The 11,531-nt window shown below is 45.5% G+C and overlaps 1 protein-coding gene across 3 annotated transcripts; it reads left to right on the top strand.

The window, feature by feature from the left end:
- The first annotated feature begins 356 nt into the window (after positions 1-356).
- Positions 357-11,089, top strand: LOC103321937 (uncharacterized). Of its 3 annotated transcripts, XM_089044729.1 has the most exons (5): positions 357-508; positions 628-998; positions 1,074-1,235; positions 10,080-10,286; positions 10,784-11,089. In XM_089044729.1, exons 2-5 carry the CDS (start codon positions 739-741, stop codon positions 10,926-10,928), a joined length of 774 nt encoding a protein of 257 aa, XP_088900855.1. In that variant the 5' UTR covers positions 357-508; positions 628-738; the 3' UTR covers positions 10,929-11,089. The 3 variants fall into 3 exon arrangements, 2 of the variants coding, with proteins under 2 accessions (XP_088900855.1, XP_088900854.1); XM_089044728.1 differs by having other exon boundaries at positions 357-998; XR_016123643.1 differs by lacking the exons at positions 357-508; positions 628-998; positions 1,074-1,235 and adding an exon at positions 9,363-9,644.
- The last annotated feature ends 442 nt before the right edge of the window (positions 11,090-11,531 follow it).

Below are 11,531 nucleotides of genomic sequence, written 5' to 3'. Positions count from 1 at the left end.
AATAAAAATTGATGTTGGGTTGAGGCCCAATGAAGCCCAATAAAAATTGATATTTTATCAAATTATTGAGTAAATATGGTATACAATGTATGGGTTGAGGCCCAATGAAGCCCGTACAATATAGTATGGATCAGGCCCACGCTTACATTGCATATCACCAAGGGCCCAGTTTTAGGTTCACCGTGTAGGGGGGTCATTGCAAAAGTAACACTCTATATGGAGGATATTGATATTTTTGCAAAAGTTAAGGGGTCAATATCTGTTTATGTCGCGTAAGTTGACCGCAGAGAAGAGAGAGGACCCTAGAAAATTTGGCTTCTTTCTCCAACGGTCCTAAACTCAACGCCACTATGAAAGTTGTTATTTTAGAGTGTCAAAGACAAATGCGAACGCTCGAACTGAGTTTCTGCAACCTCAAGTTCGAAGAGATAGTTCGCGGGTTCTAGCCGCATCTCCATCTCAAGACCAGCCATTTCCGATCGTTGGTTCAATTCAAATTACTCTTCAGGTTAATTTTGTAATCTCACAGTTCAAAGTCACAAAGTTTATTCTCTACGAAGTATTTTAATCTTTGGATTTTTATGTTACAATTTATTCGCGATTGTTTGTGGGGATTTATGCATTTAGGGGAGCTTTTAAGTTGGAGCTTCGCATGCCTTATCTGTACTTGTGTTTGAGAGAGCTCGATAGAAAGAGAGGGTGGTCGTAGATCAGAGAGAGGAATAGGCGAGCGCCATTATGATTATTAGTTGTCAGTGCCGTTTTGCTTTGATCAATAGTAAAGATGATGCCAAGATAAAGGAAGCGGTACATTACAACGGTAACCTGCTCGTTAACAAGGCAAGCCCTTCGAGTTGTCCCCAAAAAGTCGATGGAATTGCACTTGACCCTGAGCCTGATTGGAGCTTCGAAGCTCTACTCTCGGAGATAGATGAACTGGAAAGAAAGATCAACAGCCCTTCTAAGGTTTCAGTGCCTTTTACTAAAGAAAAACCACTGTATGTATGCATTTGTGCCTCTGTGTGTTTGAGATTTTGCCTTTTCTGAGCTTTACCATTTGCAACTTTGTTTAGAGATATCTCCGATTCAAAGAGCAATGGGAGGACTTCTGCTAGCCCATTTGTTATGGGTGTCTTCGAAGATAAGATGGACAACATTGACAGTGAAGATGAGAAGGCTCATGATCAAAATTCTGTGGTAGTTAAATGGTTTAATTTTGATGATCTTTATCTCAGGTATGCAATTAAATTCCCCACTTTTGTTTTTTCATATAGAAGCCTTTTTTGACATCTACCCTTATTTTTTGATCTTCCTTTATCTTCACTTATCTAGATTTGAACTTGATCATATAGTCTAAGTATGACATAACCCATTTAAGATATTATGTATTTTTCCTTGTCTTTCTGGCTATTTATTAAAGTTTTTGCCACAATGTTATAGTAAATTTACTTTGTTTTCATCCATATTTAACAATATGATATATGGTTTCATTTCTATCTTTTAGTGATAGTGATGACTCGTCTCTTGAAGCCCAACCTTGCCTAATGGAGAAGGTTGAATCATGGGAAAGTAGTTTGTTCGGGCTATCCCCTTGTCCAAAACTTGTTTTGGTTGCTACTTACATAAGGAGACAAACTGTTGATTTTACATTACTACTTACATAAGGAGATAAACTGTTGATTTTACATTAGAGATGTGTGTGTGTGTGTGTGTGTGTGTGTGTCTGTGTGTCTGTGTGTGTGTGGTAAAGTAGTTTGTTCGAGCTATCCCCTTGTCCAAAACTTGTTTGGTTACTACTTACACAAGGAGATAAACTGTTGATTTTACATTAGAGATGTGTTTTGGTTACTACTAACATAAGGAGATCAACTGTTGATTTTGCATTACTACTTGCATAAGGAGATAAACTGTTGATTTTACATTAAAGATGTGTGTGTGTTGATTTTACATTACTACTGTTTATACCAAAACGAACGGCCAATGAGAATCGGACGCATGTACAAGGTTGGGCCTATGGTAGCCTTCGGCACATACATTCGGCACCTCGCCTACCGAATCCCTCGATTAGGGCCACCTCCTCCTCTAGGACACGTGGCAAGCCCACAATCAATGTCTACAGTTCCACATCGAAATTCTACACAACTTGCACACCTCCCAAGGTCTATAAAAGAAGCACAATTCCCCAAAATGGAGGTAATCAGAACTTACGGCATACTGCCTATTGATCTGTAGTTCAACTTTACTAAATCCGTACTTCCTCAAGCATCGGAGAGCCTTCGGCCGGTATCACACTAGTGCCCTAGGTCTTACCGAGCGTTTGTTATCTTGCAGATCACGCACTCTACCGAGGCCCAGAGCATACCGAAGGCCCAACATCACTAAGTTACGTGGGAAAGTGTCAAACCATTTTGCGTCACACAACAGCTACGCCGTCTGTGGAAACGATAGAAAATCGACCCATATTTCTCCAAAATACATGGGGAGCACTTTAGTACCAACGCTCTTTCGCCAAAGTAGACGAAACCCGGCAAGAATCGCTCAATCGGCAAACGCAAACCATTCAAACAACCTAATCGCCTGAGCCCGCAGACTCTAGTCGACACAAGAAAGGTAAGAGGGGGCAAAGGCGGCTACCGGCCCTCCAAGCCAGTAGTTCCGCACCTCTGACCAGCCGCATATACCAAGAAAGTTTATGTCGATTGCCGACATCGGATCAACGACAAGGAGGCCAAATGGCGAGATCTCCGATCGATCAACGCAAAACTCCGAGACTCACCGGTTGAAAGCCCGGGAAATAAGTCACCGATTCGGAAGGCTGGTTTACAATCCACCAAAGAGTCGATTCCGAGTATGTCCCTTCCAAGACTAGCTCTACCTACCGTTCTGCAACGCCAACAAGGTACTAGGAGGCCAGGCCCGTAAGCCCCCAAAAACGTTTAGAAGACTATAGTTTAAAGGAAATCCCAAGCCAAGATCCGTCGTCCGACTTCTCTTCTAGAAAGTCCAGAAGATGGAAAACGATTGCTGAGTTCGCTATCAGAGAACCGGACTGGGAAAGCTTCGCCAGGACCATTTACTAAGTGTATCAAGCGCTCACGGCGGCTTAGAAACATACAACCTCTACGTGTACCATTCTACACATTGGGGTGGAAGACCCTTAACACATCTTCACTCATTCCAATCGCAATAGGATGCAAGGGCTCAATGACGAAGGGCAATGCCTACTATTTCGTCAAGCGCTTATAGGCGGCTTTGAATTGGTTTTTACTGATTGGGAACCGGAAACGGTGGGACTCCTTTGACGAATCAAACAGATTTTCTCAATCACTTTATGATCTAGACGGACCATCTATCCTTCCGCCGATGATCTTTACACGATTCGGCAGAGAAGACGAGCCCCTATGGGAATACGCAGACGCTTCACCATGAATACCGAGGTGTCCAAAACGCATGATGAGCAGCTTACGGCGCTTCTTCAAGAATGGCTTTCGGTCCTCTCACTTTCAGATCTCGTGCACAGCAACAACGTGGCTCACATATGATGAATTAATGAAGCAAGCGGCAATTCACGCCGAGGCTGAATATTTCAACTCAAAGTCCAAGCCTTCGGCTCGGCAAGAGGAACTAGCCTCAAAAATCTACCCTGGGCAAGAATCACCGTATGCCCCTAGGAGAAATGATGAACCCTCGGCGGGACACAAACGGAAGGACGACCGTGACAATCGGCAGGGTGGCTCTAAGGAAGGACGAGGAAAATACGGTCGCAATGACTACCGTGGCGCTGTCGAATCACGACCGTGCGCCGGAAGTCTTCACTACTGTTGAATACAACTTACGAGGCGGTCTTGATGAATGAGCACGAGATAATACCCTAGCCAAATGACCAAAGCCTAATCGGCAGGACAATCGGATACAAGCAAATTCCGCGATACCACCAAGATAACAGCCACAACACCAGAGGCGCATAAGTCGAGGAAGATCGTCGAACGACTAATTCGAGAGGGGAAATTGGATTAGTACATAGCCGACCACCGCAGCCGCCGTCCGAATGCACATCGGCAGATAATCATGATCAAGACTATCGCTGAGGCCCCCTGCGCATCATCTAACCGATCGGTAAAGCAAGACGGGCGCGACTACCTCGTGTTCGACATAGACGCCACCGCATCGCAAGGTTCCAAAGGTAGGTGGAGTACATCACGTTTGCGAAAAGAAGGAAGAAGGGATCATTTACCTCGATGACTCGATGATCATTCGTGAAATCACCGACGACGATGTCGGAAGGTACTTATCAACACCGAAGCTCGGTGAATGTGATTTTTGACGCCTCAGAGGATTGGGAATTGCCTACGATGGTCAATCGGCCGATAACACCTTTACTTAGTTTCTCCGGACTCGTCCACCGGCCGGCGTGTCGGCTTGCCCATCGCTTCGCGTTGCCCCTCATAAAACAATGATATACGACCATTCTCATCGTGGGATCGACAAAGATACAATGTCATCATCGGACGAGCGGCACTTACCGAATCAAAGCTCACCTGTCCCCACATGTTGTTGATGAAGTTCCCTACACATGTAATCTGGCGTTATCGAAGACCAACTCAAGATACGGACGTGCTATCGCTTTAAAATCGGTAGCTTGCAAACCTCCGATGGAAGCTTATGCTGTGCAGGCTATTGAGTAACAGGCCAATAGACGACCCTAGAGAGGAAACCCCAACGCTGGTAGCGCAACCTCCTGTTAGAAGAATTGAAAGCATGAGGTCGAGCGAAGAGTGTCGACCAATGTGTAAAGATCGGCACCACACTCAACCCCCACCTCCGGACGCAGTTTATAGACTTCTTGCGACACCATGCCGAGGTGTTTGCTTGTCTTATGATGATATGCCCAGATATCCCGAGGTCATCGACCACAAGCTCAAGATCTCCCCGCCATAAACCCGCGACAGTAAGCCTGCTCAGATGATGCGAACGGCAGTGCGAAGCCATACGCGCACGGCTGACAAGCTTAAAGCCATCGCTTTGCTCGGGAAGCTACGCACCGCTTGGCTTGCAAATTCGGCCATGGTTCTGAAGGCCAAAGCGGATAGTGAATGTCGAGAATATACCGACCAACAAGGCCTGTCAGGATAGCTTCCCATTGCCCAGATCAACCCGGCTCTGCGAATCGCCGTCACGAAGTTGTCGATTCATGGACGCTTATTCGATACAACCAGATTTTCATGCACTCGCCGATAGCGAACATACGATATTCATCACGGACGGGGCTCAGTACTACTACAATGTCATGCCATTCGCTTGAAAATGCGGGGCAACATACCAAAGGACGGTGAACCGAATTTTCGCTAAACACATCGACAACATCATGGAGGTGTATGTCGACGATATGATGGTGAAGAGCCGAACAACAGGGGGGCATCTAGAGAACTTGGCCCTTATGTCCGGTATATTGAAGGACTACCGAATGAGATTGAACTAATGAAGTGCACCTTCGGTGTTTCTTCGGGTAAGTTTCTCGGCTTTATGATCAATCAGAGGGGGATCGAAGCAAATCCTGAGAAGATCAAGGCCATAATCGACATGGAGAGGCCAAAAACACAAAAGGACATTCAAAGCCTTATCGACGTGTCGCTTTGACACGCTTCATTTCCAAGGCTCTTGATAAATGCGATCGCTCTTTAGGGCTTTGAAAGGGGGCAAACAACATATTGCATGGACTGCCGAATGCGATAAGGCATTTCAAAACCTAAAGAACTACATGAGCAAAGCACGTTATTGTCAAAACCACTTCTGAGAAGTTCTCTTTCTACCTTTCAGTATCAACGCCTTTGCACCTTGTGTTGATAAGCCGAGAAGGTAGAGCTACTACAGAGCTTCGTATCCCCTGAGCAAGCTAGTACTAGCCCTCGTTGTCTTAGCATGAAGGCTCCGCCTATACTTCCAAGCACGAGATCACGATTTTGACAATCAACCGCTTTGCGGGTGCTTCAAAAGCGAAATGCCCCCACCGATTCATCAAATGGGCAATTGACATCTAAATTGAGGCTGCGGAGAAAGGTCAGCCGCCGCCAACTTCATTTCGAGCTCACACCTTCGCACTATCGAAACCAGCCCGGCTCCAGCAGCCGTGGAAACCGTAAAGGCCGAATGCAAGCACCTTGATCCTTCCATCCCCTGTGTGGATTCTGCATGTCGATGGCTCGCAAACCAACAAGGTTGTGGGGCTGGTCCGTGTTGACTACCCTGATGGAGCCAAGGTCAGTATGCCCTCCAATTCAACTTCGGAACCTCCAACAACAAGCGAGATGAGGCTCTCTTGGCCGCCTTTGGCTAGCCAAGAGCATGAGCGCATAAAACAAACCGATTCACGGTGACTCCCAACTAATAGTGAATTAAATAACGGCATACTTCGCGGAAAAGGATGCCTCCATGTCCATCTACCTATCGGCAGCCCACCAACTCCTTAAAAAATTCCAGGCGTACCCGATGCTCTAGCTCGATTAGCCTCGGCAATAAACGACAAAATTGGGAGGAAGGTGCCAGTAGAAATATTGTCTCAGCCAAGCACGATAACCAAGTATGTACCGTGACTACGAGAGCACATGGATGTCCCCAATCTACACATACCTAACGAACGATACCCTTCCCTAAGACAAGTCTAAAGCATGCAAGCTTATACTCTTGATCGGCAAGATACACACATCAACGATGTCTGTATAAACGAGGCTACACCACGTCAGATCAAATGCCTCACCACAGAGGCAGGGGACTACGTCCTTTGGGAGATACATAGTGGCGTATGTGGTGACCACTGGGTCCCGATCGGCATACAAGGTTTTCCACAAAGGTATTCGCCGACCATGCACCAAGATGCGAGCGCCTAGTGAAGAAATGCAACAAATGTCGTTGATTCACAATGTGCCTCACATCCGCCAACCCTTAACACCGATCCTAGCACCGACACGCAGCCAGCAGATGTCGCCCCGGCTGAGTCAGATGAGGTGATCGGCAAGGGTTTGATCTTCCGACCAAGCCCTCCGACGGATCCGCGCGCCTCGCTGCGTTTGCCTTTTCCCTTGCAGGCCCATCATCGGCCGCTGAGGATTCGCTCATTCTTCTCACTCAGCACTTCTCTCTTACCGCACGAGAGAAAAGATCGATAAGGCATGGGCAATATATGAATGACGAGGACGGGTCCACTTACTTTTGGCAGGATTAGCAAGTCTAGCTTTAACCAAGTTCGCGGAGAAGAGAAACTAGGTACACCCTCTCGACGGCAGTGGACCTTCGGCCTCACCCTATCAATCACGAATCTCGGACATGCGAGGGACTCTGCTTCAATTTGCTTACAAAAGAAACACAATCTGAGATCTTACGAGAAAGAACGGTAATTTACTTACCAACGGCAAGGCCAACCTACCGCTATTTGAAGGTGGCGGGATGTCGAAGTGGGCAGGTTGTCCCGACGGTGACTCACGCGTAAAGAGCACCCGCCGATTCCTCCACGACTTCCGAGAGGTCGGACGGCCGACAAAATGGCGCGCTCGTAAGCCTTCAAGCAATTGGCCCGAACCCGCCACCACGATCGGGTACTTTAGACTTAGTAATGCCGTAGAGGTAGGAGAACTATTCATAGAAGGTTCTCCTCTCGGCAATGACGCAGCGATTACCCCTATTAGCCACCCGTGTAGGGTTGTATTGACTCGCGCATAGCCGATCTGTGCCAATATTCTCAGCACCGCCCGCGGCGGCAACCGAACTCTTGGAGAAGGACATCGGTGAAGAAAACGACATCGCGTCCTTCGGCTTGCCGAGGATTCTGGTATGTGTCGGATCTCATCCTTACCAATCCGGATTAGGTACTTATCTCGGTAGATAGCTCTGTATTTGGCTATCTCCCGTTCGGTGATCTTATTTGGCTCTAAGTAGTCTACACTGACATGATGCTCATTTGGCACCCTATCGGCACTAGGTTGGTAGGAAGACTACCGATACCTGACGGGAGACGGTTCATTAGCGCTTCCCACCAGATGTGAAGGCCTTCTCGCGACCAATGCCGACTCACGGTCGATCTAAGCCGAAATGCCTACCGTCACGGTAGATCACAGCCAACGGCGTAGGCTGCCGGGTCATGAGCCCTTCCCGATGCCGTGAGTGGGAACGCAAGCTCGGGCCTTCACCGAGTATTTCGACATCGGTATCTTCTCCGTCCTTGGCAACGGGGCCTACGGCCTCACTATGAATCGAGCAGATCGTCCGATGACTCCCCCTCGAAAGCATTGGGCTCACTCTCGAACAGTGACTCGCTATCGGACATCTACAAAAACATGAAAAAGGAAACTAAGGGCCATGCAGAAGACCAGGCTACCATCCTTACATCACTACCTATGACAACTAGACTACCGAACGGAACCCTATGATCAGTCTAGTTCATGCCAAGTAAGGACGTACGACGAATAGCAATATTAAATAAGGAGTGAAATGAAAGTGCCGAACGGTACCTCGATTGCTTTGTTTGCTACGCCGAAATCACCTTGATTACCGTTTGCAGTCGCCAGAAATCACCTCAACAGAGCTCTTGCTTCTCACAAATGCAAAGTGATCCTTTCTTCCAGAGTCACCCTTATTTATAGGGCGAGTTTGCAATGGTACGCCTCGAAAAACCAAACGGCCCATTAATGCGCCGCACCTAATGAGTGCACACGCCACGTGGCACTCATCTTGTGGATGACTTGATAGCATGCAGGGCATGGAAGATGAAGCGCCCTCAGTCCCATCGCACATCAACTCAACGCAACCTTCGGCTTCCCGCGCGCTTCGGAAAGGAGCACGGAAGTGCCAAAGTTGAGCCCCTTCATCCACCGAGTTACCGAAGCGGTAGGATAGCATTTCCCGCTGAAGAGAATATCAAGTCCCCTTCCGTAAACTCGAAAGAGAACTTGGGGACTCCTGTTTATACTAAAATGAACGCCAATGAGGGTGGGACGCATGTACAAGGTTGGGCCTATGGTAGCCTTGGCGATACATTCGATACCTCGCCTACCGAATCCTCGATTAGGGCCACCTCCTCCTCTAGGACACGTGGCAAGCCCACAACCAATATCTACAGTCCCACATCGAAATTCTACACAACTTGCATACCTCCCAAGGTCTATAAAAAAGCACAATTCCCCAAAATAGGTAATCAGAACTTACGGCATACCTGCCTATTGATCTGTAGTTCAACTGCATACTAAATCCGTACTTACTCAAGCATTGAGAGCCTCGGCCGGTATCACACCGGTGCCCTAGGTCTTATCGAGCGTTGTTATTGTGCAGATCACGCGCTCTACCGAGGCCCGAGCATACCGAAGGCCGAACATCACTAAGTTACGCGGGAAAGTGTCGAACCATTTTTCTGCGTCAACAACTACTTACATAAGGAGATAAACTGTTGATTTTACATTAGATATGTTTCATCCTTGGTGTATTGAAAGTTTTAACTGGCTTGATTAACAGGATGAAATCAAGAACCAAATATCAGCATTAGAGACAGATCTGAAGACTGAAAGTCAATCTATTTCTGCAATCTTTCGAGTTGAGAGATATAGAGAAGAAAGATGTGAAATGGAAAGAAAACTTGATACTCAATATCAACGCAATATGTAAGATCAAACGTTTCATTTCTTAGGGCACCTTTTATTTGAAAGATCCTACTCCGAAAAGTTCCATTCGTGGACTATCTATTCTGAATTTTTTTTTTTTCCGACAACAATAATAAGCAAGTCTTAATCTCACTCTTTAAGCTTTCTGATTCTGTTCTGTTCTGAAATCCTGTGGGAGCGTCTTTTAAATGTCTATCTACATATTGTTACTAAAATTGTTATTTTTTTCTTCTGGCCATTGGCCAAATTATTGTTACTTTACTTGTGATCAGCTTTGTTTGGAATTTTTTTTATGGGACATAGTATAAAATTTTACATGAAGGAGAGAACTTACAATCTGAATGCTTAATTCAACTTTCATTTATTCTTTCTTGGTTTCAGTAATATCTCTGCCGGTTAATTTAATTGATAGTACGATTATTAAATCACCTGCAGAGCAGAAGCACATCACTTGACTGCTGTCCAGCGAGACCTTGAAGTCAGATCTCAAACAGAAGAAAGAAAAATAAGAATTGATGCAGCTTATAAAGATGCTAAAAGAAGGGAAAAAGCTCTGCAAGAAGAAAAACTTCGACAAGAACGAGCTAAAGCAGAAGCTGAGGTCTTTTTGTTTGGCCTTTTTATGTCATTACTGTTTTGTTGGTAAGTTTCTAGATATGGTGTGCATGCAATGGCCTCATTATGTTACTGCTTTAGATATTCTTTGTTGATGTGTCGGAAAGGTTTTTTATCATTTCAAGTAAAAGCTGTTCCAGTGAACTTTGGGTAACGTGGTTAGTAACCAGGGTTCCACCCCAACTTGCTCATTGTATATGCTTTCCATTGCATTTGTCTTACATGCTCGAGTACTAACCTGTGCTATCTCAATTAATCCTGGGTAACTATTTCTACTCATTTGCGATGCAAAATTTTTCTTTGCTTGAATTCATGCTGAATTCCTCTTTAGGCATGTATCCTGTCTTTGATACCCCATAACTGGTTCCCACTTCCCATACATCGTTTCCATGGTGACCTTGATAGCTCTAGCCAATATAATTAAACAAAAAAAGAAAAGAAAAGAAGAAAGTAAAAGTGGTGCATATGCTGGAACTTTAAGGTAGATTTTCACTGAGTTTGTGAAAAAAAAAATCTGTATGCAGGCAAAAAGAGCTGAGGACGCAAAAGGAGCTGCTTTGGAAGCTCAGAGAAGAGCATCTAATGAAGCTGCAGAAAGGGAAGCTTCTGAAGCCTCGAAGAGGGCTGATTCTGGATCGGCACAAGAAGGAACTTACAGACCTCAGATAAATGTTTTGAATGCTCTCATCCAGCGGAAAACCACCAGCATGCATGTTTCCATTGATTCTTTCCTTTGTTCTGTAATGTATCGTTTGCTTGTTGATATTATTACTTTATGTGGGCATTCAGGTGGATCCCTTCCATTTATGATATGATGTGGTTTGTTGAAATTTGTTTTATCTTCTATCTTTTCTGTGGTACTGTATTGAACATTGATGCACTTGAGGTAGCTACTTCTGCTGGTAGAGGACTGGGAACATGCATAATGCTTATGAGTTTTCTCCATAAGGCACCCTAAAATCTGGTCAAGCATGAAGTTTGTTACAAGTTGAGATGTATGTGGGCTAACAGCCCACTCCTTCCCTCATTGTTATATGCTTTCTTTTCTCTTTTCTCCAATATTAACAACAAAGCCTTGTCCAAACTATGTGGGATCAGCTACTAAACCATAGTCTTCCATATGTCCAGTCCAGTGATTCCTGTGTAAATTAGCTCAACTCAAGAGAGTAGAAAGTTGAGCATTACCAAGTTCACCAGCACCAGGAGCCAGTAGTGTTATACATTATACATTCCATGTCACTCACAGATTCACAACACGTACCTACTAGTGTA

The sequence above is a fragment of the Prunus mume genome, linkage group LG2 (assembly GCF_029339155.1).
Source record: "Prunus mume cultivar Tortuosa linkage group LG2, ASM2933915v1, whole genome shotgun sequence".
Classification (NCBI taxonomy): domain Eukaryota; kingdom Viridiplantae; phylum Streptophyta; class Magnoliopsida; order Rosales; family Rosaceae; genus Prunus; species Prunus mume.
The sequence above is the reverse complement of the archived record's forward strand: the minus strand, read 5'-3'. Positions and strand labels throughout refer to the sequence as shown.